General features: G+C 38.7%; 6 protein-coding genes across 6 annotated transcripts; 3 read left to right on the top strand and 3 right to left on the bottom strand.

Moving 5' to 3' along the window:
* Positions 1 to 40: 40 nt before the first annotated feature.
* On the top strand, positions 41 to 1,230 carry LOC103340959 (large ribosomal subunit protein eL37x-like). The gene is made up of 4 exons (XM_008244428.3): positions 41 to 422; positions 542 to 677; positions 785 to 886; positions 1,000 to 1,230. The coding sequence occupies exons 1-4, from the start codon at positions 420 to 422 to the stop codon at positions 1,107 to 1,109; spliced, it is 351 nt and encodes a 116-aa protein (XP_008242650.2). The 5' UTR covers positions 41 to 419; the 3' UTR covers positions 1,110 to 1,230.
* On the bottom strand, positions 1,200 to 3,901 carry LOC103340960 (thermosome subunit gamma). The gene is made up of 5 exons (XM_008244429.3): positions 3,439 to 3,901; positions 3,317 to 3,354; positions 2,442 to 2,719; positions 2,002 to 2,288; positions 1,200 to 1,828 (listed from the first exon to the last, which is right to left on the bottom strand). The coding sequence occupies exons 3-5, from the start codon at positions 2,544 to 2,546 to the stop codon at positions 1,387 to 1,389; spliced, it is 834 nt and encodes a 277-aa protein (XP_008242651.2). The 5' UTR covers positions 2,547 to 2,719; positions 3,317 to 3,354; positions 3,439 to 3,901; the 3' UTR covers positions 1,200 to 1,386.
* A 226-nt stretch (positions 3,902 to 4,127) lies between these two features.
* On the bottom strand, positions 4,128 to 6,881 carry LOC103341039 (uncharacterized). Its single transcript, XM_008244519.3, has 3 exons — positions 5,976 to 6,881; positions 5,539 to 5,686; positions 4,128 to 4,747 (listed from the first exon to the last, which is right to left on the bottom strand). The coding sequence occupies exons 1-3, from the start codon at positions 6,768 to 6,770 to the stop codon at positions 4,509 to 4,511; spliced, it is 1,182 nt and encodes a 393-aa protein (XP_008242741.2). The 5' UTR covers positions 6,771 to 6,881; the 3' UTR covers positions 4,128 to 4,508.
* A 998-nt stretch (positions 6,882 to 7,879) lies between these two features.
* On the bottom strand, positions 7,880 to 11,064 carry LOC103340962 (AAA-type ATPase family protein / ankyrin repeat family protein). Its single transcript, XM_008244430.2, has 7 exons — positions 10,808 to 11,064; positions 9,879 to 9,989; positions 9,693 to 9,791; positions 9,464 to 9,574; positions 9,069 to 9,372; positions 8,797 to 8,936; positions 7,880 to 8,699 (listed from the first exon to the last, which is right to left on the bottom strand). Exons 1-7 carry the CDS (start codon positions 10,943 to 10,945, stop codon positions 8,163 to 8,165), a joined length of 1,440 nt encoding a protein of 479 aa, XP_008242652.2. The 5' UTR covers positions 10,946 to 11,064; the 3' UTR covers positions 7,880 to 8,162.
* A 1,593-nt stretch (positions 11,065 to 12,657) lies between these two features.
* NYC1 (NAD(P)-binding Rossmann-fold superfamily protein) lies at positions 12,658 to 16,682 on the top strand. Its single transcript, XM_008244431.2, has 10 exons — positions 12,658 to 13,215; positions 13,675 to 13,753; positions 13,845 to 13,980; positions 14,345 to 14,419; positions 14,541 to 14,733; positions 14,909 to 14,977; positions 15,156 to 15,295; positions 15,441 to 15,563; positions 15,796 to 15,988; positions 16,177 to 16,682. The coding sequence occupies exons 1-10, from the start codon at positions 12,853 to 12,855 to the stop codon at positions 16,360 to 16,362; spliced, it is 1,557 nt and encodes a 518-aa protein (XP_008242653.2). The 5' UTR covers positions 12,658 to 12,852; the 3' UTR covers positions 16,363 to 16,682.
* A 3,797-nt stretch (positions 16,683 to 20,479) lies between these two features.
* On the top strand, positions 20,480 to 25,166 carry PERK1 (proline extensin-like receptor kinase 1). The gene is made up of 8 exons (XM_008244432.3): positions 20,480 to 21,459; positions 22,204 to 22,758; positions 23,034 to 23,120; positions 23,237 to 23,307; positions 23,583 to 23,659; positions 24,086 to 24,233; positions 24,365 to 24,526; positions 24,648 to 25,166. The coding sequence occupies exons 1-8, from the start codon at positions 20,898 to 20,900 to the stop codon at positions 24,966 to 24,968; spliced, it is 1,983 nt and encodes a 660-aa protein (XP_008242654.1). The 5' UTR covers positions 20,480 to 20,897; the 3' UTR covers positions 24,969 to 25,166.
* The last annotated feature ends 139 nt before the right edge of the window (positions 25,167 to 25,305 follow it).

Raw genomic sequence — 25,305 nt, 5'->3', positions numbered from 1 at the left:
AATATGCAGTGCAGCCTCTGTTGTTCTTGGAGGAGCAATATTCATTTGCAAATTGAAACACCAAAGAAAATGAAAAACTACAACTAAAAAACACCATTTTGCTTCCTTCTTGTCAGATTTGACTGACAGAGGACTGCTAGTGCACTGACTGACTGCCACCATGGATAGTTCAGTGGGCTCCACCTGCTCTGCTGTCATGCTAAAACGGCGCCATCTACACAACGTAATTTAGACCCATGCATTGCTAAGCGCATTTCCGTGGCAAACTTGAAAACCAGAAAGAAAGAACCAAATAACACCGCTACAACCACACCGTCAATCTCTCAACTTTGAAGCACAATAAGCTTTAACATTCTCCCATCCAAACTATATTCTAGTGTTTCTTCTTCTGCCAGTGCCACAGAATCAAATTTCCAAACATGGTATGCTGAACTTCTCCATCCCAAATTTCAGATATGAAAATTTTAAGTATCAATGATACAAAGTTTGAAACTTTTCGTTTGTTTTGATTTTACTCTGTTTTTGTTTTGGAACGGAGCAGAGCAAAGGAACGGCAAGCTTCGGGAAGAGGAGGAACAAGACCCACACGCTGTGCGTGAGGTGCGGCCACCGTAGCTTCCACCTTCAGAAGAGCCGTTGCGCCTCCTGTGGCTTCCCTTCCAGCCGTATCAGAAAATGTCACCTTTCAAATTTTTAACTCTTGCTCTTGATTTCGCTTCCTTTATTTATTTTGTTCTTTGAGTTTGCCAATTGTTACTTATGTGGTGGGAAAAAATAAAACTAGATAACTGGAGCGTGAAGGCGATCCGAAGAAAGACAACAGGGACTGGTAGAATGAGGTACCTTCGCCACGTTGCTGTGAGATTCAAGTTTAACTTCAGAGAAGGTTTAACAATAACAAAGCTGATATATTTTTTCATCAGATCATCGATGCTATGATGCAAAATTTGATTTTGAAAAAATGGTTTTGTGCTGTGTGCATTGTTTGTGAACTTCGAGGTACCGAGGCAGGTCCAAGAAGGAAGAGAGCTTCGTCATCGTCTCAAGCTTCGAGCCTCTCAGTTTCCAGCTTCAAGCTTCAAGCTTTTTGGGTTGGCTATGAATACTAATAAGACCAGTTTTGGCTTGTAGTTTAGTTTGTACTAGTAAGTAACATGTATGGAGTTCATTACAGACTTGGGCTTTTGTAAACTACTATATAAACAAACGACAATTCAATTCTCAAAATAATCTTTGCTTGGAGAAGAGCAGACCAGTCTGAGTTTGCTCTTTACATACAGTATTGGCCTGGTCAAACATTACACAAGCTCAATCAGAGATTTTTCTTTTTTCCTTTTTACGGTATTTACATATAAAGAATTAGAGCAATGAGACTGGGAGACAATTCTACAAACTCATCCCTGAGTTATCAATATATTCAGAAACCTGTGAAGCAAGTTGATAGGACCAGTTCACAGCAGTGCCAAAAAAGAGCTCCCAAAACCAGAGATCCAATGCAAGCACTGAGGAAAATATGAGCAACGCCAAAGTCTGGTAGCGGTTCAAAGGCCAACCTGATACTTCAGCCATTTTCTTCAGAAATGGAAGGGAACTGCTATTCAAATCCTGCTTTCTTATGGACCACGCAGATATCCACTGCGCCTGAGTAGGGATCAGCTCCAGCTCTTGTAATCGCCTCCCGAGATCCGGCATGTGACCCCCTCCGTATAGTATTGCAATCCTGTTATTTCCACCGTCAATTGCTTTTCTAAGTGCATCCATGGCGGCTCTGTTTCTCTCACCAATAATCACAGAGCTCTCTTCTACATCAGCCGTAGCCTGCGTGAATCTTAAACAAGTAAAATACTTTTATGTCAGTTTTGAGAATTTTGCACCAACCCACAATGTAAAACCATACGCTTTTGAGACGAAGAACCCAAATAATAATTAGTTTGAACAGCCATGCAATATGTTCAGCTGGAAGCAGTAAAGAAAAAGAGAAAAAACTTGGCAAATCCTTACTCGGATGTTAGCCTCTTTGCCAAGAAGACCTTCATTGCTGCACCAAAATCAAGCCTAGACAAGGCTTCAAATTCTGGAAATTCTGAGTCCTCACTGCCCGTGTCTGCACAGACACCTCCAATAATGAGAAGGCCGACAAGTGGCATAGGAAGCACGCGTGCAGCCCACTTAAGCTTAGATCTCCAAGGACCAAGGCCTTCTGGGATTGTAGCAGTTTGAATCATAGCTTTCGTGGATCTAACAGTCATGTCTCTTGCAAATGTGAAGAAGCTTTCACCTTTTTCTTGCTGAAAACAAATGACAATGGCATCAGATGCAACAATGATGTTATTCTCAAGCAATGATGGAAGATAAAAGAAGAGAGATAGAGGTTCTTCATATATACAGCCCCTGAAATCAAACTACCTATGCACTACAAAAAGGAGAGAGAAAATAAAAACCTGAAGCAATTGGAAAGTCTCGAAGTCGAGGTCTGCATGGTACCAATTCTCAGACTCGTAATCAAGACAGTCTAATTGGAAATCAAGCGTCAGAAATCGAGCCATCTGTCTCTGAATGCATCCCAGAATGTTAAATCCTTTTGAGCGTGAACCTTTGACTTTGAGTCTTTTTGTGGCAGGCAAGGATTCTTCTGTTCTCTAAACTCTCCCTGCTTGTTACCATCTCATAAAGGACACAATCATAGGACTCAAGTTCCTTTTGCAGGGTCTCAAAGTACCTGGACATGGTACTTGGGATTATTAACATTGTATAATCTGGGACAGCCAATTTTTGCACATATAGGTTAAGAAAACATCAAGTTATGACCACTGTCAAAAGTTACAGTAGACACCGACACAAAGCTCAAAGTGAAGCTGAAAAAGAAATATTCTGCAAATCCCTGATTCTGAAAATAAGTTTTGACAAATTCCATCTAAGTTAATTAAAGCGGTTTCCTAGCACCATTTCTTAAAGTCTCTTACACTCTTGGCATGCATAGGAGACTCATAATCAAAACTAGCCTTCACAGAGGTTTATCTTCATGGCATTTCCTTAGCACTTTATTGCCCGAGTACATTATTTTCCTTGAAAGCACATCTCAAACAAGCCATGAGAATAGAACTTAAATGAAAGTTACCCTTGAAAACTTCCATCTCTCAAACAACAAGCATTATATTTACTAAGCTCAAATTGCGCCCACTGGTTGAGCGACAGCAAGCTTTTAGCTTCTGAGTAGAGTAAACTATCAAACAGTTGCAATTACAAGTAGATAACTGCCAAAATACTGAAGAAGAAGAAATTGCAAGAATAAGAATGATTGTTAGGAAATACATACTCCTTATCCGCGATGTGAATTGTCGAAACCAAATCAACCTACAACAAACCCGGAAATTAGAAAGAAGACCCATGAAGAAACAAAAAGGACCCATGAAGAGAAGCCAATTCCATGGACAATACCTGAAGAAAAGGCCTCAAAAGCGACCAAGGGAACCTCTTTTTGTAGCTAACAACCGCAGTTTGCAACTCCCCAGTGCCTCCATCAACGCCCCTTTTGAACCTCATGAAATCCGCAATCGAATTGTTTCGTAAAAATTGCTCAGCCGAGCCATCCTCAATTGGGTTGATTGAAGAAGAACCAAAGACCTTGAAAGGAGCTAGCTTTGAGGCTTTGGGAAATTTAAGGCTTCGTGTGGATGATTCAAAGGGCCTGACTTTAAAGCTTGTAGAAGTGGAAGAAGCATCGGTGTAAGCGTTGGAATTGGAGGGAAACGAGGATGTAGATGAGAGAATTGAGAGTGAAGTTGAGACCATGCTTTCTCTCCACACAGAGAGAGAGAGAGAATTGGGTGTTTGGATAAACAAAGAGGAAATGGCGTTTTTCGATGGAGTGGAAAGGAGTTGAACCTGGTTCAGGTTATTGCGGATTTTTATTTATTGTTGTTTTCTTTTTGTCAATTTTTAAAATAAAATAATTTTTTCCTTATATTAATAATAGAATCTTGAATTTTTATTTTTATTTTTATTTCAAGTTAAATGGGAGGAGAAAATTTGGGGGGAGGTTTCACTGCAAATACCAAAACAAATAAAAGCTTAAAAAAACACACAACAATACAATTTCATACACCAACACCAATTCATCGCATCCGTACAATAAATAACAATGGAAATTGCATTAGGGGAGAGAACACACAAGGACATATCCAATGAAAAAGAACCTGGATGGTTGACAATTTCAGACCCATGTAATGTAAATGGTCAGAGCTACTCCAGGAAAAAGTTCACAATACAAAGCAAAGACATGTTGTACAACTGCGATCATAAACAAAAAGGAATTACAAGAAATCCCATGAATTTCATCTTACAAAAATCATCATGCACCAGAATTCACTAATTCAGGATCCTGTTTTTTCTCTGATTTTAAGACTTTCTTGTGAAACTTTCACAGTGGACTCATCTTCTTTACCACCATGAGTCTCATCTGCCATGGAATCAACCTGATGCGTGCAACCAGTCACAAGTAACCTGTCCTATTGGCCTTCTTTCAGTTTCACAGTGGACTCGTCTTCTTTACCATCATATGTCTCATCTGCCATGGGATCAACCTGAAGAGCACAACCAGTCACAAGTAACCTGTCCTCTTGGCCCTCTTTCAGTTTCACAGTGGACTCGTCTTCTTTACCACCATATATCTCATCTGCCATGGGATCAACCTGAAGAGCGCAACCAGTCACAAGTAACCTGTCCTCTTGGCCTTTCCTCATTTTCACTGAAAACAAGAAACCACTTAACTTAGAACAATGCATGGTATAAGCCAACAATAGTACCCTAATTATCACGGTCATCCTGCCTTGCCTCAATCAGATGGGGTTAAAAGCATCTACTATCACAAAATATAACAAAAAGCTGACGATTCTAACCAAGGGGATTCTATCCAAATCCTGCTTAATTCTAAACTTTCATTATATTTGATTTATTTGTACACAATTAGTATCAAGGGTCAAATTATTTCTATATCTGTTGGAAAAAAGACTACTAGAGTTGGAACCCCTACCTACAGTAAAGAAATTATTCATTTCATACATCCAATTTGATAGGGAAAGTCATGATAATTGTCAGAAACATGATAGAACCATTGTAACATCCTGAGGACATCAATGTGGTTTGCTGGACAAAGTAAATCAAAGATGAAGTGGAAAAAAGGATATATCCTGGCAATGTCTTTGAGGACATTAGTCTACTAGTTTCCTACCTTGCAGGTTACATCTCTTTACATGGTGGCATCTCAATTGTTGGCTTCACAAAAGAAGCAGGAAATATCAATCAACATGCATCTATAAACCCTTCCATGCTCATGTAAACTTAAAATGCATGCTGTTGCATAGAAGTTAGAAAAAATGGGCACTTGATAAGAGATACATGATTTATCACCGGAAAAACACAGTATGATGAGATATCACACAATGTAACAAAGACAACATAATATGATCTTTTACACACATCTTCTAAAGCACGAACCAAGGACACAATTTAGTAATATTACCACAGGAAGGGCCTTACCATCTTGAGGAGGCTGAGGGCGCGCAGAACCCTTCTTTCCGGATTCCTTTTTCTGTTCAGTATTGTGGTTCGGGTTGGGAACAATCGTTTCGTTCAGCTCAGGGCAAGTTGGGATGAGATGCCCTTTTTTCCGGCATATCACACATATCTGCAAGCAACACATCAAAACCAGAACATCACTATAAATTTGACTCCTAATCATAATAGAGCACCAACCCCAACTTCTCAAAAGATTATAATTAACCAATTTCTTCAAACAATAAGAAAAAACCCCAAAATTGATTCAAGGCACACACAACATTTCCATGATTAAACAAGACACGCAATATATAAACATGAGCATCCTTCTTTTCCAATTTATGCTAACTACTAGGAATTATTATCAACTTACTAAAGAAAAATAAAAATTAGATTCACCAATGACAAATAGAACCCACTTCAACATATTTTGGCCCTTCAACTTTCTTTGCCGCATCAATTTTCTTTGCCTCTGTGGTTTTGCCCTTGTTGCTTTTGAATGCTTTGGTTTTGCTCTTGTTGCTTTTGACTGCTTTGGTTTTGCTCTTGTTGCTTTTGACTGCTTTGGTTTTGCTCTTGTTGCTTTTTACTGCTTTGGTTTTGCTCTTCTTGCTTTTTACTGCTTTGAGTATTGGCTTTGGCGCATCAACAGGGACTCTGGTTTTGCTCTTCTTTTTCTTCCTCTTCTTGCTTTTGACTGCTGTGAGTATTGGCTCTGGCTCCGCATCAACTTTAACTTTCTTTGCCGCATCTTCTTGTCCCGCCACACCAACTTGGGCTGCAACATCAACTTGGTTTGCCGCATCAACAGGGACTGTGGTTTTGCTCTTCTTTCTCTTCCTCTTCTTGCTTTTGACTGCTGTGAGTATTGACTCTGGCTCCGCATCAACTTTAATTTTCTTTGCCGCATCAACAGCGACTGTGGTTTTGCTCTTCTTTCTTTTCCTCTTCTTGCTTTTGACTGCTGTGAGTATTGGCATTGGCTCTGGATTTGCCTTTATTTCTGAATTCTGTAGAGTTTGCTTTATTACAATAGATTTTTGGGCATCAATAATGGGATTTCCATCAGCATCAACACAGATTGAGATTGGTTTCTGCGGGTTCTTCTTCTTCCTCTTCTTCTTGTTTACGTCTTTTGCGAGTGTTGGCTCTACTTTTGGGAGCAGTTCGGGGTGCTCTACCTTTGGGAGGAGTTCTGGGTTTTTGTTCACCATTTTCGTCTGAAGCTGCCAATAGCAAAGGGGTTGCAGAGATTTTGTGAGGGTTTTCGTTTGGCGAGACAAATTGGGGCTTTGAGGAGCTGCAGAGTTGAGTATGCCAAAGACTTGGTTATGGGCGACCAAATGAGTTCCAACATCGCAAGGACAGAGGTTGGCATGACCCAACAAATAGGTCCATTAGAGCATCAAGGCCCATCAGCCAAACTTCATTTCTTTCAGTTGGATCTTGGCCCTAGGTCCAATAACTCAGAATCTCAGATGGCATACTTATAATTTAATTATGTAGCTGTTGCTAGGGCATCTCTAGCAACAGCTTCCAAAATTTGGTTAAATTTGATGACACAAGTTCATTAGAGCTGGCCACTTTAATTGTTTTCTAATGAGATTGAATCATTTAAGGGAGAGAGAGAAAGAGAACAAAATTTTGCGACTAGTCATATTTGGCTAGCAACTGTTCACAGAGTTAATTGTGGATGGCTAATCTGCTGGACTGATTTTTTGGAGGAGTTTCAGTCAAATATGTCATCTAACGTAATTTACAAGATGAAAAAAAAAAAAGAAAAAAAAAAGAAAAAAAAGAAGAAGGGAAGTTTACTAATCCATAATTGGATTAAGATGAATTGAATTGAGGAGGAGTTTGATTGATGAGAATTAGATTCCAGATTCTTATTGAAGTTGTTTACTAAACCATATGGATTGAGGGGAGTTAGATTTTGAATTCCTATTGAAGTTGTTTACTAAACCATATGAAATTGGAGTATGAGTGGTTCTAATTACTAAAATGTCCTCGTTGTTGAGTTAAAGTATATGGTAAACTTGGAATTTTGAAAATTGTATGAGGATATAATGGGTAAAAAGATGAATTCTTAATAGATTAGTTCTCCAGGAATTAGAATACCACTTCCACTCAAGAATTGAATTCCTCCAAAATCAGGAATTCAATTCCTAATTTTGTGTGGGCTCCACTTACTTTTCAATTCATTGATGTGAAGCTCGTAAGGTAGAATTCAATACCTGATGAGAATTTTAATTTCTGATTAGTAAACACACCATCCAAAGATATCTGTTAATTCATTAGACAAACTAAACGAGACATTGAAAGCTTTTGAACTATGGTTTTCTACTAACATATAAAAAATGTCAATTACATCAAAACCTGCCAGGAAGTAATCAAATCCCAACGAATAAAATAATTTCTGCAAATACTCAAAACCAATCTCCAGCAGTACAGTGCAGCTGAACCTCATGACCACATGTAGAAATCAAGAGAGAGCTGGAGAAACAAATATTCCAAATCAATGTGGGAGACCTGCAAAGCTTTTCTCTGCATGGTTATGATCTTATCACCTTTTCTTCTTCTTGTTTTTACTTTATTCCAAATCTGTCTCATTGTGACAAAATCCGAAGGCCTGCTTGTAAATCCTCTAGGGTGATTGTTCTAAGTTCATCTGTGTCTATACAGTCAAAATTGAGCCTAAGGTCCAAACTTTCTCTAGCATTAACTAACATCGTATCCACTAAACCTCCATTCATCTCCTTACACTGCTTTTCTGTTGTCTCTCCTCGAATCAGTTCTGCAATAGCTTCTACACTGCAAGAAGAATGTAACTGAAACCCATACAACAAGCTTTCCTCTGTTTGATTGTTCATCTTGATATGGAGAATCTTTGCTAGGTCTTCGGAACTGAAGTCACTAAAATTGAAAAACTTTGTCACACGCCGGCAGAAACCTTCATTGGAAGCAATAACTCGTTTCATTGGTTCGCTATATCCCGCAAATATGACTACAATTTTTCCACTATCCATGACAGACATAATCTCTTCCAATGCTTCCAAACCATAGTCTTTATCGTCTGCCTTCTGCATAGGTATTAGTCGATAAGCTTCATCTACAAAAAGAATTCCTCCCTCTGCGTCTTTAATCTGTGCATAACATTATAATTAGTGTGTCACAGTAGAGTATTCGCATCAACCCTTACAAACTAGAACATAAATAATTTCAAAAATATCAACGTTTTACCTTCCTCCTAGTTTTAGGTCCAGTATGACCAACAAATTCCCCAACCAAATCAGTTCGCTGTACTTCTGTTACTTTGTCAGTAGGTAGAATTCCCACCATATGGAGCAATCTTCCAAGAATTCGAGCTACCATTGTCTTACCTGTTGATAACATTAACTATATTATATAATGACGATAATACGAGGATGTAACCTAAAAAAGCAAAAACGAAAAGGCAGAAACATTGTTATGATCCAATCATCCAGATTGAAACCACTGTAGGCAATGCTTACCTGTCCCAGGATTGCCAAGAAACGCCATATGAGGAGGTCTCCTTGTGCCAACTTTCAGCCCAAGGGCCTTACGCCTCTCATCCAAAAGCATCCCCTTTGCCCATTTCCGTAGTTGTACCTTGAGCTCATGCAAACCAACGATATTTGATAATTCATTTTCAAGTTCATCCATCTTAGCTTTAGTTTCGCTGCATGCTTCAATTGCTCTTCTCCTCCTCTGCTCTTCACAGTGAGACAGTAATAGTGCCTGCAGCTTTCCATTTTCACGGCCTTTTGAAAGGTGATTTAGGGGAGTCATACCCTCCTACAACAATTCGAAGAAAATATCATTAGCATTTACTTAGGTGCTATATTTGAGTAAATTGAATGTTGCAAGTAAATGCAATGAACTATACATCGTCCTTAGCACTGCAATCAGCATTGTACTCAATTAATGTTTTGACAGTTGAGAACTCTTCTGCTCGAAGTGAGTACCACACAGCAAGGTGTAATGGTGTCATTCCATTCTGCATGGACAGAAGAGGAAGATTAAAATTATAAAAAAAAAAAAAAAAACACATTGACATAATAGTTAGAAATCTAAAACTTAAAAGAAACCGTATGATCAGGTGAAAGGCAATTCACATTTGCTTTGGCTTCTATAAAAGCACCATGAACAAGAAGCAACCGTGCAGCATCATTGCATCCATTCTTAGCTGCCATGTGCAATGGTGTTTCTCCATACTGCAAAGCTCAACATGTTTTAAATTGAATTTCAAAACAATTTGCGTAAGACAAAATTCTGATCCAGAAAGAAAACATTTTACCTACCATGTTCCTGGCTTCCAACTCAACCTTATCTGGCCCTTGCCAATCAAGAAGAAATTTAACTATCTCAGCCTTGTTGTAACCAGCAGAAACATGAAGTGGAGTTTGTGCCATCTGCATTTAGGGAAACAAATGATTAGCTGATAAAATAACCTAACCTGAACGTTACATTGAAGCATATAATAAAGAGCAAATAATAAAAGAAATGCCCTTCTGTTCTTTATAGATTTACTAACAGGAACTTCAAATAAAACCTGCTAATCCTATCTTTCTTTACGCCTTTTTTAACTAAGCTTTCTCTGGTTGAAAAGGTTTATGAACTGGCCAAGAAGTGTATGCCTTTGAAAAACTACATAAAGCATGGGATCTCGTCTTCAATTTAGCCACACAGACAATCCATAACTGAAAGTACAATTGACTTCAATTAGTGGAGAAGAAGCTCGTTCCCACCACTATTGACAACCATGAAAAGAAACTCCCTTATCCATCTCCAACGGTACACTTAGATCCAGCCCAATTCTTTCTCTTCATTACACCAAAACATCATATGGTACTTAATTCACCATATTCCACTACATTGCATTTGACAGACTCTACCAAATACATTTACGGAAAAAAAAGGTCAGTGCTTCCCTTCCTTTATACAATGGAAGTCTCAAGTTCCCCAACAAATTGTAACAACAGCCACATACAAATATAAGAAGATTGAAGAGCCCAAATCCTACATTAGGGTGGTTAAGAAACATGATCCAACGAGTGAAATTCACAAAATTTGCATAACCCACTTGGTAAACATTCCTAATGATGAGAATGACATAAAATCCATCAAACAAAATGCACCCAAATTTGCAAAATGTCAACTTTCAATACGAAGTTGAATTCTTGAAAATCCCATTTCGTGTATTCACACATACAAGAGAAAGAGATCTTACAACGGCATTTCTTTCGTTTAGAAGAGATGGGTTTTCCCGGAGCAGCTTCTGAAACCCAAGAAGGTCCCCAGACTGAGCGTAGCCATGAATGGTGACGGGCTTGGCAGATCTTGACCGTTGATCTGGATACCTCTGCATACCTCCCTCCCTCTGTACTTGTTGGGTTTTTGCTAGCTCTCCTCTTTCAGACAAAAGAAATATGGTTGAAAATGAATTGAGAAAGACAAGGAGAGAGATTTTAGAGGGAGAGACTTTGGAGGTGTCCGAGTATGCGCGTCTATTTATTTTTCGCAATTATTATTTTTTGCTATTTACACTTTTAGCAGCTCCATTTTGACTTTCTTCCTCAACCCTCAGATTTTATTCATTTTATACTAACATCTTATGACCTTCATACGGAAGGGGTGGACACCTTATTATTTCAATAAATAAAATAAAATAAAAACCTTAGACCTCGTTACAAATATTGCTCAACGAGCGAAAAGAGAAACACTTGCATGAAACAGAATAATATTGTTTTGCTTATCACCTACCAAGAACGCTTATGACACGTTTGTTATCCCCGTTGCAACTAAGTTTTTCTTCAATGAAAAATGGTCTTCTAATTATTCTAATTTAGTTTGTTTACAACATTATTCTAATTCGATATTTATTGGAATAAAAGATGTAAAAGGTTACACATAAACGTTCATGTTTTTTTTTTTTTTTTTAGTTTTTTAAAAATTTCATATAAATTATCCCTAAAAAGATTTGTAACTCGAGTATTAAATGACATTCACTCATCACTCAAGGTCTGTTCGATTCCTTTACCCACACTATCACTTGCTCAAGGTCTGATACGAGTTAACTTTTATACAAATTTATAAATAAACCCAATCATAGACATGTATTTATAAAAAAACCCAAACACTATTTAAACATAGAAACACACCCAAAATCAACAATTGTATATTTTTTGGGTGTGTTTATAAATGGGTTTTGAGTGTGTGTTTTGGGTGTGTTTATAAAGTGTTTTGGATGTTGAGTTTTTTTATAATTTCAGCTCCCATTTTGGGTGTTTTAGTAAAACTCCCTAAATTTTATGAGGTTTTGAACTTCTGCAAATACTCAAATATTTATTGGGGTATAGTTTAATTTCACTCGTATCAGCAGAAGTTCAAAACCTGATAACACCCAATAAATATTTGTATAAACCTCCTTCTCGATCTCTTATAAAAAAATAAATAAAAAAAAAGGTAAGATTTTGGTAACTCAAGTCCAACAATGGTTTTGCATGGATGGTGCCAGCAAAGAAAATGCGATGAACGTGATTTGTGTTGGGTTAATTTTTTGAATTAGAATAATGCATTCATGATTACTCATTTCATTATCATAATCTTTGAGCACTAAACAATAATGTGGGACAACAATGTTTTAATATAAAATAAAGACAATAATGTGAGAGCACAAGCTGTCGTTCACTTTTGCCTTTTCCTAATTTTCTAATTTGGGTCGGGCTTGGACCGTGGTTGTGCCTAAGTCAAAGTAGAAAAAAGCTCGAACCATGCCCATTATACAAACAGGTTGGCCCAGTCTACCGACAGTATCTAAATGGGCCTGACATTATGGGCCCAATTTAGTGGAGTAATCCAAGGGCTGGCACTTGCCAATTACAATACTCAATCAATGTTTAATGAGTACAAGACTCATCTCGATGTTTTAGCTTCCTAACCTGACCAACCCATAAGCGACACGATGACACAGACCGGCGACGGCACGTGTCACCTGATCACTAGCAGATGAGGTTGCTTCAACGTGTGGTCATCACAAACCTCCTTGGCTGCATCCCCAATGCTCCTCCTAAATCTCCCGCGAATATAACTAGATATTTTCTCTCAGCCAAATAAAAACAAAAAAACCAAACGGCTTTAGATAAATTTTTTAATTTAACTTATAATGTCTTTTCAAATTGAAAGAAATGATTATGTACAAGAGTAGTTGGAACACAAACTCACAAAAGATTGGAGCCTCACTTTGATGAACTTTCAGTCACTGTTTTATCTCCAATGGCCATGGTTGCAAGGCTTCACGTATGCCCACAGAGCTTAGAGCCCTTCAACTTCAAAGACTACCACAGAACCGGCCCAACGGTCATCATCGGTTCGGGTATTCGGCGCTCCGGTTCGGTACTGCCCACGGGGCGTAATGGGTTTTGCTTGAAGCAGTGCAGGTCGTTTAGGGGTGAGGATGGACGGGACGCGGTGGAAGAGAAAGAGGCCGAAAGTGCGGGAAAGCGTGGGAATTTGAAGAAGGGAAGTGGGATTTGGAAATCTTTGAGTTCTACTGTTTTGGGAGGTTTTGGTTTGCGTTCCAGAAATTCTGATGAATACAGGAAAGCTGTGGCCAAGTTGGAGGAGGTCTGTTCCTCGGTGAGTGTTGTTTACTGGTTTTTATCATTCTTCGATTTGATGAACGTTTGTTTGTGCTCAATCATTGTGATTTGGTTAGTTTGAGCACGTGTTTGTTTTCTTTTGTTGCTACAGTGAATAATTTACCAGTTTGGTTGCTGAGAAAATCCAAGGAAAGATAGTTGATTGAGATTTTGAATCTTGAAGCTTTCAGTGATTGGGGTCCGAGACAAATGGAAATGATTTTTCTAAATGGTTCTTCTGTTAATTGGGTTTTGGTTATTCATTTCTTATAAACGGCATAAAAATAAATAAAATGAAGTTGAGCCTCAAGATTTTGTCACTAAAAATTTAGAGAAAACAAGAACACAAAACAAAACAATCAGCTACCTAATGATAGGACTCTTATGGTTTATCTTGTTCTTAAGGCTTTTGAGATGCTTCTGAGTATCTAACCCTGCCTCTCTCTAAAACAATCAGGCTGCCGTACAAATTGGAAGATATATTGTGACCATGATGAGCACTGGAGTTATACTAGCAATTGGGTTTCAGTTGTCAGGTTGGAAAGCATGTTACTTATTTAGTTTTGTTATCTGTCCTAAAGCAATATTTCATATGCAGACCTCTAATTGTTGGGAAGTTTTGTGAAGGTGGAGACAGTCAGTTGAGTGAGCTAGTTTGGTATAGCTGGCTCGGAGGAGTTATTATTGGAACGATGATAGGAGCTAACATGGTTTTAGAGGAACACTGTCGAGCTGGTCCAAGAAATGTTGTCATTAGTGGAAGGTAGAAACTCACTCTTCTCTCTGCCTAGTTACAAAACGGATGCCCTATAATTGTAGTGTAATGAGGGGTGGTACGGGTGGAGGCTTTGTAATTCTATGTTATCACGAAGAATCATCTCGTATAATTGCAATATGGTTATTGTGGAAGGGAAACCAAGGCATAGGGCACATATATCATATATGATTGGTTTATGGTCATTCAGAATAAATAATAGAAAGAAAGAAAGAGAAAGCAGGCATGCTTTTATTCTTCTTTTCCCATTTACGTACTTGATTTTCATACAATGTCCGGATGAATTTTCCTTAAGAAAACCCCAATTCATATGAGATTTTCATGTTGTTGTTTGTTTGATTGGCTGGTACAGTACAAGAGGACTTGGAAAAGCACTTGCTCGTGAATTTCTTCTTTCTGGAGATCGTGTGGTTGTCACTTCTCGAAGGTGGTATTTGGATTATGGTATCTGTTTGTATATAGACTTATCAACATCTATGTACCATGGTTATGGTGTTATAAATACTACTACTGCCACCTCAACCAATTACTGAATCTTGTCAACGCAGCCCTGAGTCTGTACAAGCAACTGTCAGAGAGCTCGAGGAAAACCTACGGGAAGGTATGATCAGTGCTGGTGCCTCCTCTAAGCACCTGGCACATGCAAAAGTGGTTGGCATAGCATGTGATGTTTGTGAACCTGGTGATGTGCAGAAACTGGCAAATTTTGCTGCTAGTGAACTTGGTAATATTGACATTTGGGTAAGCTTTTGAAGCTCTCTAGTGGATGTTTTATCACTTTGCATTTGGTGGTAGTGTGTTTAGATATTTTTTAAATTTATTCACCAGCCTTGGACTTCATGTGCTGTACTCTGATTATCCATATATTTTAGCAGCTTCAAATCTTTTACCATCTAATTTGTAAGCCCCTTGACAGATAAACAATGCTGGCACAAATAAAGGATTTAGACCCTTGCTTCAGTTTACTGACGAAGACATTAAACAGGTATTTGTAAATAAATGGTTCTTATTGTTGTTAGTGTTAGATGTAGCATCCAAGAGGCTTTATCATCCCCCCAACCCCAAAAATGCAAATGCAGCTGCACTACAATGCTCCGGAAACATTACATTGTAATATATAATCATTTCAAACTTGTTCAACTAACTTAGCTCATACCTTCTAGATTGTCTCGACAAACCTGGTTGGGTCTATACTCTGCACTCGAGAAGCCATGCGTGTAATGATAAATCAGCCTAAGGGTGGGCACATATTTAATATGGACGGGGCAGGCTCTGGGGGGTCAAGTACCCCTTTGACAGCTGTGTGAGTGCCTAGCCTTGTTAATGGAGAATAGCTTTTTCTTTTGTGGGAAGAGACTGAACTGTCACGTATGTGTTTGAAATTGTGATTTCTGATAGATGACAATTGTACATTGATACTTATGCTATTTTATCACCTGTACCTTTAGCTATGGGTCGACGAAGTGTGGTCTTAGACAGCTTCAATCATCACTTTTAAAGGAGTGCAAGCGGTCTAAAGTAGGAGTGCACACAGCATCTCCGGGCATGGTTCTTACAGATCTGCTTCTCAGGTACACTTAATGACTTGTTCTCTGTGGTCCATTTCTTCTCTTGTTTCACTTATATCAATTCACTAGGCCTGTTGTTAAACGAGAATCTTCACCCTCATGAGCTCAAATATAGAAAGTGTCCAATCACCGGCTCATCATTAAATGAGTTTTCCCCTGCAGATCATACTGCTTACTGTGTAAATGGTGTTTGTTCATGCTAGGATCTGATGAATTGTTTATGGCTTGTTTGCAGTGGCTCTTCTTTGAAAAATAAACAAATGTTTAACTTCATATGCGAGCTTCCTGAAACAGTAGCTAGAACTTTAGTTCCACGGATGCGGGTAGTAAAGGGGTCGGGGAAGGCCATCAATTACTTGACACCACCTAGAATTTTACTTGCTTTAGTAACTGCATGGCTTCGACGTGGTCGATGGTTTGATGACCAGGTAATTTTTTGACTTTTGTTGAAGTGTAAGATATGCTATATGTTACCGTCCATGCAATGTGACAAATAGAGTTCTTCTGTTGAATATGATAGCAGCAGGAAAATCGTACCCCAGATGCTTACATTTGGATATGGTTCTTAATTTACAAGTTGGAAACAAGCAAAAACTGATTCTGGTATAATTTGCAGGGCAAGGCATTATATGCAGCAGAAGCAGACCGACTTCGGAACTGGGCTGAAAACCGCACACGTTTTTACTTTACGGATGCAATGGAGATGTACACAGAGAACACTTGGGTGTCTGTCTTCTCACTCTCGGTTGTTTGTGCATTCATAATTCTTTCTAGCACGAGCAGCAACTTTCCTGGTACTTAAAGATTCCCCTTATACTTCAAATCGAAACCGCTAGCACAAGCAACAACTTTCAGGCATATGCTATTTGTGAAGGACTAGCTGCCGTGCTGCCATGCTTGGGACAACAACCTAGGCAACAGAAAGTTACCGATGGAATGGCGGGGTACCATTTTTTTACCCTGCATTGGTCGGACACTAAACTTTACATATTCATTGTAGATCATCATAAGCCTATTTGACATTTACACATCGTTTACAAATCCAAACCGTGTGTGCTTTCTATGCAAAACCATGTAAAGACTTTAAGTAGTTCATGATAATATTTGATTCCAAGTTGTACATGCCAAGAGTAGCAGCTTAAATCGCTATGATGCACCATAAAATTAGTTTTGCCATTCTCTCTCTCTCTGTTATTTCCTATGGGTTTCGGTGTATATGATCGAAACTCAACCAGAAAATCAGCTTTAAGTTGGAAAGTTAACACTCCTGATGGTTGTAGCTAGTATGGGTTTTGTTCAATCAGATGGGGTTTACAATTCAGTATTTCAAGCATAATCTCAAGATCAACGTCTACTCTATGTTAAAAAGATTATAAAGGCAATCTTGCTAGGATTGGAGCCAATGCCCAAGATCAAGTATCGAAATTGAAATTGAAAATATTGTAAGGCTCTGCGCATCTAAGCCCATAAATAGGTTGGAAAATATAGAAGAAAAACCCTACAATACTCAAAACTCTAGAAGGAGAAGAAAAAATCATTTGACTTCTCAAATGAATCGAATACCATGCAAGCCTCAAAAAACTTAAAAATTATAACACTACCATCATAGTTTTTTTCGACTATGAATAATGAACCAATGACTTGTGTCGTCTTTGTGCCGTAGCGGAAAATGCGGTCCTTCTAGCGTTACTCTTGAACGAGCAAGGGGAAAGAGATTGTTTTGTCATTGGAGTCATATAAATCCAACAATAGATTAAGTGTTCACACACACACACCTAATCAATGATTGAATCACGCCGTCTTCGTATTAACAAACAATTGGAAGGCAACAGGCCATAAATCATTTCCTTATTTGACAAAAATACATAGAGTTACACATAAAGTATAAATATAATAAAACAGATAGCTGGATATTGAGAGAGAAGAATATTTTGCCTCTCTCTCACTTTAGTCAAAATAGAAAAAGGCGAATGTCATGGCACTAATTAGGAGAGAAGCTATCAATTACAATACAATACTACCATCGCCATGTGAGAGGCCACGACAATTGCACCTCCTCTCTCATTCAAATTCCAACCCCACTTTATTAATCATTTTTATTATTGTTTTTGTTCCTTTTATTTATATAATTTCAGCTTTTTCTTTTTCTCTTTTTTTTTTTTGAATTTAAAATATGACATTGTCAGGTAAAATGTCCCTGGTCTTGACTATACTGATGCCTTACATGTTTGAAAAATGAACATATATGTCTGCCTTCCACGTCCACCAGCTCATCACCCTATCTTGAAGCATTTGCCGGCAGTTTGCTTCTCTTCCCCCTTAATTTTCTTTTACTACCAACTTATTCTTTTTATCGGTGTCAAATGGTTTCCCTAACGAAACACCCTTCATTATATTTTATAAGTAACTGGTCGGCTTCCTCACACTTAATTTTATCACAATCAATGCATATTGTATGACTTCTCCATTAATAAAATTCTTATAGATGTATAAGAGTCGAACGCAATGCATTGTGACGAATCGCACTATAATTAAGATGTGTGCGACAAGAGATCCAACTCTGTAAAAATGATTGAGGATTCCATTTTCTTTCTAAAGCACATCAACATGGTACAATTATGACCTGGGCTTTGAATTGAGAACTTAAAACAATGTATTAGAGAAGTACCACATACTCAGAGACTTAGAGGGAAGCTTCCAAGGTTTAGACAAATAATGTCCACGGCATGGTGTGTGTTTGTCTATAATCCTAAAATTAATTAAACATGAAATAATCACCGGCAAATCCAGTGCAATGCAGACCAAGATGTGATAATAATATTGACCCAAGTGCTACTAATTTTTTTTTTGGAATTTGACTTGGCTAAAAGCCGCCTCCGCCGCATGCCTGCAATTTTTGTGCTACCTCAACTGCACGCGAATATTGGACCATTTCCTGCTACACTCCACCCATGGATATGGACAATTACTCTCTCTCTCTCTCTCTCTCTCTCTGCTTATTAGGGTTTTTCTTTTCTGGGCAAACCTCCTCTTCTTGGGTGGTTTTACTTTAGACATGCGTGCTGCTTATTACACTTGGCTTCTCTTACTTCGACCGTTCAAATTGTTCCATATGACTTAAAAACAATGCATAGAGATGAATAGTTAATTACAATTCATCAACTGCTCAATTTAGAAGAGGATTTAGAGTGCGTTAAATAATTAATTGGAGTTGGCATAACTCTTGTGTGTAGGAAACATGTCAACTTGGTCGTATATGGTTTAGCTGTTGGTGTCCAGCTGGTGTGTGGCTTTTACTTAGAGTAACAGCTACTGCCTAGAGCCATGCAAGGCTTAAAATTTCAAATCAGATCAATTAGGATCACCTAATCCCTTGACTTATCATAATTTATTGCCTTCTCTTAAGCTATCTGGGTAGCGTTATTGATAGGGTTAATTTGTCTGTACAGCTCACTTTCATATTGCATTCCCTTGCTTGAGCCATAATTAAATTATATATATATGGAGGATTTGAACATGCTTCTAATAAAAGCATTTTCAACAAAAGTGCTTAATTATGACTTTATAACTATCACCGAAATCACCCAAAAACAGTATTATGATGTAAGTTTGATGAGACTCTACACTTTTCATTTTCATCATCAAATAATATCTAGATTGATTTTTTTTTAAATTTATATATATATTATTTTGCTGACATAATTAACCTGTCTTACCTAATTAGGTTTAAAATTTGGAAAGCAACACTTAGCAATTGTACAAGGGAAGCAGCAATTTTGGCCTATGTATAGTGTATGGCATCAGCAAAGATCAACCCAAATTTGTCTCATAGCTCTCTCTTTGTTCCTTTCTTGCTTGGAAGTTTCAGGATTTTGGTTTTCTGTCTGGAAGTTTAGGCTCAGTTTAAACACCAAGTGAGCCAATCCAAGCGTCGAAATCTGACTGGATATAAGCTTAAATTGAACAGGATCTATCCCACTATTGCTAAAACATGATAAAATATTATCAACTACTATTACCAAACCCTCTTTCTCGGGTAAAAAATGCAATAATTTGTTGGTGTGGAATCTTATGAACTTTTTACTTGGTTTCTTGCAACCTCCTATATTAAAATATTTCTTTTGTTTTGCACCATAATTTCCTTATTTGCCTTGATTTAGGAAGCTTGTACATTGTGAGTGGGGTATAGTTCAGTTGGTTGAGTTCTTCTATATCTGTTTATGTTGCGGACACAAGTTCAAACTCTCAAGCACCCAATAAATATTTATGTAAACTCCCCTCAAATTTCTTGTACGTTACAAGATTTTTGTTGGCACATACATGGTTAGTTACGAAAAATCTAACCCCCAAATTAGTTAGAATTGACACCCTTCCCAATTGGTAAATGCCTACCAATTTTTCAATGCGAATGAGTGTGCATGTGGTGTGATTGATTTATAAAGAAAAATTGGTAAAGTTTGATCACAACAAGTGATAATACTCTATTTTTTAAATACATTATTTTACAGGAGATAATGTCAAGGATAATTCAACGTGTTTTTCTTCCTTGGCTAATTGAAGGTGTTCATACTTGGCCTAATGTCTAGACCAGAAACAAGTGTAAAATAAATAAAAAACCCCAACAAAAATATATTTATTATATTAATTTTTTTTCGGTTACATATAAAATGGACTTTTACATAATAAAAAATTTGTGTAAATTAATTAATTTGGACCCATGATATACGAATATCGTGCAAGAACGATTGGAAAAAAAAAAAACACAAACGCCGTCCCCAATTCACCAACCAAACAAAAGAGAATAAATCACAAGCCGAATGAGTAAAAGACGGAGAAACGCGCGGACTAATCGTGTAGGTCCCACGCGGGCCCCACACGAGGAAAGAGAGAAAGAATACCTCCTCCTTCAGAGGCTCTACTTGGTCTCAGCCAAAAGGCAAGCTGGTGAGTGGTGAGCTCTCCCCACAGCACAGTTCCAGCGAAGCAGACGATGATGATCTCTGCCTCTCTCCTACCACCATGTGATGAAGTCTGATGACTGAAGAATTGTTTGTTTTGAAATGAAATAGAAAATCAGAGAGAGAGAGAAAAAAAAAGCAACAAAAATACCTTCCTAATTCCGAAACCAAAAAAGCAAACTCTATCTGTCTGTGTTTGTCTGCCCTCTCTCGTACTCTCTCCCTCCATTAACTACTAGACACTCTCTCTCTCCTTCTCTCTCTTGCCCTCTCTCTTCTTTTGGAGAGAGAAAAAGGAGAAAGCTTTTCATTCAGCGGAGCAAGAAACGACTGTCTATCAGCTACCCATTTCTTTCGATACATCTGATTTGTAGCAGCAATGTCGAGCCCACCTCCGGGGACAACTCCGGCGCCTTCTTCGCCGCCGGCGACGAACACAACCACACCACCAGCAGCTCCGGCACCGTCTTCGCCTCCGGCGACCAACACCACCTCACCACCCCCGCCATCTCCGACCGCACCGCCTCCATCGACTCCGAATGCGCCACCACCATCGACCCCGAGTGCACCACCACCAGCCACTCCCTCATCACCTCCACCACCATCACCAACCACACCCACACCGCCGTCGACCACTCCTCCGACCTCTTCGGCCTCTCCGCCGCCGCCTTCGGGTTCAACATCCCGCTCTCCTCCTCCGCCGACTAGTTCGGGCACTACGCCTTCGACCCGGAGTCCTCCGCCTCCAAAATCGGTTTCTCCGCCTTCTCCGCCATCGTCATCCAACTTAGATTCGGGGGTTATAATCGGGATTGCCATTGGGGCTGTGGCGATCTTTGCGGTGCTGACTATCTTCTGCATTTTTTGCACTAAGAAGAAGAGGAGGAGAAGGGATGACGAAAACTATTATATACCTCCGCCGCCGCCTCCCGGGCCTAAAGGTATCAGCTTTCTTTGTTTTTTGAGATTTTGTGATCTGGTTTTGGTACCTTTTTTTTTTGTTTGTGTTTTGGGGTAAGTTTTAGATTCGGTTTCATTTGGACCATTTTGATCACTGTGTATGCAGAAATGGTCTTTAGCTAGATTTTGTGGGTTTAGAGGAGCCCGATGGATCTGGTCATCGTATAAATTTATAAATTCAATTTTCCACATTTCCCCCTCCAATGTTGCCATCGTTTCGCATTGCAATGATTTTTGTTTATAATTATCCCAATTGGTGATGACTTCTGCTTGTGTGATTGTAAGGATTAACATGAAGACCTGGTGAATCTGGTAAAGCATGCTATATTCAGGGGTTATGCCTTGTGTCCTATTTCATGGTCATTATGTATCGTGTTATGCATCAAGTAGAAAACTTCCAACTTATAAATACTCTGACTTGAATTCCGAATCTTACTCTCAAATCTTTGAATATCAATCACTCCTTCACTCTCGTAAGAGACATTGGATTCTTTTTAACATTTCACTTGGATTAAAAGACTCATGGTGTTTTATGGTTGCCTTTTTGTTTTTGTTTCTATGACTTATTATTTTATTCCAGTTTTGTTTGAAAGAAGACATTTTCTGAGGAAGTTTTTTTGTACACCTAAAAATTTGCGTCTGACTGCCCAGGAACAAAAACATATCATTGCTGTGGATTATCCAGATGGATGGTAATACTGATTTCCTACTGTTGTATTTTTCAGATGACCCATACGGTGGTCCACCACATCGTTGGCAACAAAATCTTCCACCTGCAGAGCATGTAGTCACAATGATGCCAAAGCCATCTCCTCCACCAGCTCCAGCATCACGTCCGCCATACTCACCACAGAGTGTTCCCCCACCACCACCACCACCTTTCACAAGCAGCAGTGGAGGTTCTGGTTCCAATTATTCAGGGGGTGAAACTCCAGTCCCACCACCTCCACCAGGCTATACCTTGGGTTTCTCTAAAAGCACATTTACATATGAGGAACTCGCATTAGCAACAGAAGGCTTCTCGGATTCCAATCTCCTTGGACAAGGTGGATTTGGATATGTACACAAAGGAGTCCTGCCGAATGGGAAGGAAGTGGCAGTCAAGCAGCTAAAAGCTGGAAGTGGGCAAGGGGAACGTGAATTCCAGGCAGAAGTTGAAATTATTAGCCGTGTACATCACAGACATCTTGTTTCACTGGTTGGGTATTGCATGACTGGATCGGAGAGACTACTTGTTTATGAATTTGTTCCAAATAATACTATGGAGTTCCACTTACATGGTAATTTTTTTTTCTTTTCTGCACACATGACTGAGTTTATGATGATAAACATCTTTATTTTAATCAAAAGTGAAACAATGAATTTAAATAGTCAAGTTGATAGACGGTTGCTTGATTGTTATACGGTGAACTCTCATCCTTAGTGTTATGATTTTCCATCTGCGAATGTGAAGTATGCGTCTATAGAATTTAGGTTATGATTTGGTGATATTTACCATTATAATGTTGGTTCATACTTCTGGTTACAAGGATCTGATAGACTGTTCGTATTGCAGGAAAAGGACGACCTACCATGGATTGGCCCACCAGACTGAAAATTGCTTTGGGATCTGCAAAAGGACTAGCATATCTTCACGAGGATTGTAAGCTCTCCGTGTCCGTGCACACACAGAAATGCACTTGGAAAAGAATCACTTTAAATAGTCTTTGACATCATAACTTCAGATTTTAGATTGTAATAATCTGTACATGCATGCAGGTCATCCTAAAATCATTCATCGTGATATCAAAGCAGCTAATATACTTTTGGATTTCAAGTTTGAGGCGAAGGTATGGACTGTCAATCGATTTTCTTGCTTCTTTCCAAAATTTACAATTCTTAAAATTAGTGTTAGTTCCTGAATGGCAAGTTATTGGCTCCTTGAGTTTTGTTCTTCTTGATGTATGGCCGGCTATTACTTAGCCTTGGAAAGTTGGTGCTTAAATTATTTTGAATGAGATATATTACGCTCAAATTTGATCAGTTCTACGTGATTATATTAAAGTTTATTGGTTGTGGTCATGTCAAGGAGTGTTTAGATTGAGATTCACCATCTTTGTCACAGGTTGCGGATTTTGGACTTGCCAAGCTGTCTTCGGATGTTAATACTCACGTTTCCACCCGAGTGATGGGAACTTTTGGGTAAGACTCATTTCTTTCATATTAAAATTGCCAGTGGAATTTGATATCATTATGATTTTAGTTTGAGATTGACCCAAAGTAGGACCAGGATTTTTTTTGTTTCCATCTGTTCCAAAATGTCTCTTGCTATGCTTGAGCTGATTCTCTCTTTCTAGTTATTGTTTTTCATAGAACATATTTATTCATGATTGTGTTGAACACCCAAACTGTATGCAATCATATGTATATGGTCATGTTGTCAATCCTTGTTGCTTTGCTATGATTGAGAGGTCTCAGGTTCTCAAGATTGTTGTGAATGTTGTTTGGTGTGATGATGAGATGTTCATCTTCGTTTAGCTTGTCTAAATGATCAATCATGATATATCTGCATTGCTTAGTATATGTATACACTTATTATTCATGTTCTTACATGCTCGCTACCATCAGGTATCTGGCTCCAGAATATGCTTCAAGTGGAAAACTCACAGACAAGTCAGATGTTTTCTCCTTTGGGGTTATGCTTTTGGAGTTGATTACTGGACGCCGGCCTGTTGATGCATCTCAAACTTTCATGGAGGATAGTTTAGTAGACTGGGTGAGTGATAACTTGCTTTGTCTGTGAACTGCTTTCTTGATCAAGATTTCCCCCTTTTGGCTTTTATCATTTGGGTTTTGGGTTGCTGTAGTATCATTGGTATTTATAGAGAGTGTGTTGTGGCATCGCAGGCAAGGCCTGTGTTAACTCGAGCACTGGAAGAAAGAAACTTTGATGGACTGGTTGATCCTAAGCTGCAGAATGGTTATGACCCCAATGAGATGGCTCGCATGGTTGCTTGTGCTGCAGCTTGTGTACGTCATTCTGCACGGCGTCGGCCTCGAATGAGTCAGGTAAATTTTCTTCAGTAAGAGCTTATGCTTTCACGTTCCTCGTGTGCTAATGCAAGTTCATATCCTCTGTATGTGCAATTATTGAAGTGTCTTCTGACCAATATTTTCTTGATACATGCAGGTTGTCCGTGCTTTAGAGGGAGATGTGTCTTTGTCTGATCTCAATGAAGGAATCAGGCCCGGGCAGAGCAATGTCTATAGTTCATATGGGAGCTCAGACTATGACACAAGCCAATACAAAGAGGACATGAAAAAATTCAGGAAGATGGCACTGGGAAGCCAGGAGTATGGTGGTAGCAGCGAGTATAGTGCACCCACCAGTGAGTATGGCTTGTACCCGTCTGGCTCAAGCAGCGGTGAAGGCCAAAGCCGCCTAACCACCCGAGAAATGGAGATGGGAAGGATTAAGAAGAACAGTAAAGGTTTTAGTGGAACCTCTTGACACAGCCAATGCACCAATTTTCCTGTAAAAAGCTACCCCCCCAATTTTCTTACATTGATTTCAAGAACAACGTGTTTATCACCAATTATATCTATTTTTTTTTTCATCCATTTGAACTATCGGTTTTACAGTGTACTTAGGAGCGCTTATACACCACTAAACAAATAATCTTATCCAATTCTTTTATTTGTGGCTTAATCTTTCTTCTTTTACATATTAAGCATCACATGAACATGCGTGCATGTTTTTGGGTTCCATTTACTTTTCTAAACGGTTTGCTCAATTTTTGTTCATCATGAAAGTCAGACACAAAGCCAATTTTTCCGACCCTAGTGCC

This window comes from Prunus mume, linkage group LG8 (assembly GCF_029339155.1).
Source record: "Prunus mume cultivar Tortuosa linkage group LG8, ASM2933915v1, whole genome shotgun sequence".
In the NCBI taxonomy this organism is placed as follows: domain Eukaryota; kingdom Viridiplantae; phylum Streptophyta; class Magnoliopsida; order Rosales; family Rosaceae; genus Prunus; species Prunus mume.
Note: the sequence above shows the minus strand (reverse complement) of the source record. Positions and strands in the feature narration are given on the sequence as shown.

Bases quoted from the DNA above. Each gene is read 5' to 3' on its own strand.
- LOC103340959 (XM_008244428.3), top strand. The intron at 678-784 runs GTCACCTTTCAA...AAATAAAACTAG, and splicing joins TTCCAGCCGTATCAGAAAAT to ATAACTGGAGCGTGAAGGCG. The intron at 887-999 runs GTTTAACAATAA...GTGAACTTCGAG, and splicing joins CAAGTTTAACTTCAGAGAAG to GTACCGAGGCAGGTCCAAGA.
- LOC103340960 (XM_008244429.3), bottom strand. From the start codon at position 2,546: ATGGCTCGATTTCTGACGCTTGATTTCCAATTAGACTGTCTTGATTAC. The intron at 2,289-2,441 runs GTTTTTATTTTC...ATTTGTTTTCAG, and splicing joins AGACTTTCCAATTGCTTCAG to CAAGAAAAAGGTGAAAGCTT. The intron at 1,829-2,001 runs GTAAGGATTTGC...TACTTGTTTAAG, and splicing joins GCAAAGAGGCTAACATCCGA to ATTCACGCAGGCTACGGCTG.
- LOC103341039 (XM_008244519.3), bottom strand. From the start codon at position 6,770: ATGGTGAACAAAAACCCAGAACTCCTCCCAAAGGTAGAGCACCCCGAA. The intron at 5,687-5,975 runs GTGGGTTCTATT...TGTTGCTTGCAG, and splicing joins AAGGGCCAAAATATGTTGAA to ATATGTGTGATATGCCGGAA. The intron at 4,748-5,538 runs GTAAGGCCCTTC...TCTTGTTTTCAG, and splicing joins CCCTCAGCCTCCTCAAGATG to TGAAAATGAGGAAAGGCCAA.
- LOC103340962 (XM_008244430.2), bottom strand. From the start codon at position 10,945: ATGCAGAGGTATCCAGATCAACGGTCAAGATCTGCCAAGCCCGTCACC. The intron at 9,373-9,463 runs GTATAGTTCATT...GAATTGTTGTAG, and splicing joins ATTGCAGTGCTAAGGACGAT to GAGGGTATGACTCCCCTAAA. The intron at 8,937-9,068 runs GTAAGCATTGCC...TGTTATCAACAG, and splicing joins TCTTGGCAATCCTGGGACAG to GTAAGACAATGGTAGCTCGA.
- NYC1 (XM_008244431.2), top strand. From the start codon at position 12,853: ATGGCCATGGTTGCAAGGCTTCACGTATGCCCACAGAGCTTAGAGCCC. The intron at 13,216-13,674 runs GTGAGTGTTGTT...TAAAACAATCAG, and splicing joins TGGAGGAGGTCTGTTCCTCG to GCTGCCGTACAAATTGGAAG. The intron at 14,420-14,540 runs GTGGTATTTGGA...TTGTCAACGCAG, and splicing joins GTGGTTGTCACTTCTCGAAG to CCCTGAGTCTGTACAAGCAA.
- PERK1 (XM_008244432.3), top strand. From the start codon at position 20,898: ATGTCGAGCCCACCTCCGGGGACAACTCCGGCGCCTTCTTCGCCGCCG. The intron at 23,121-23,236 runs GTAAGCTCTCCG...ACATGCATGCAG, and splicing joins AGCATATCTTCACGAGGATT to GTCATCCTAAAATCATTCAT. The intron at 24,527-24,647 runs GTAAATTTTCTT...TGATACATGCAG, and splicing joins GTCGGCCTCGAATGAGTCAG to GTTGTCCGTGCTTTAGAGGG.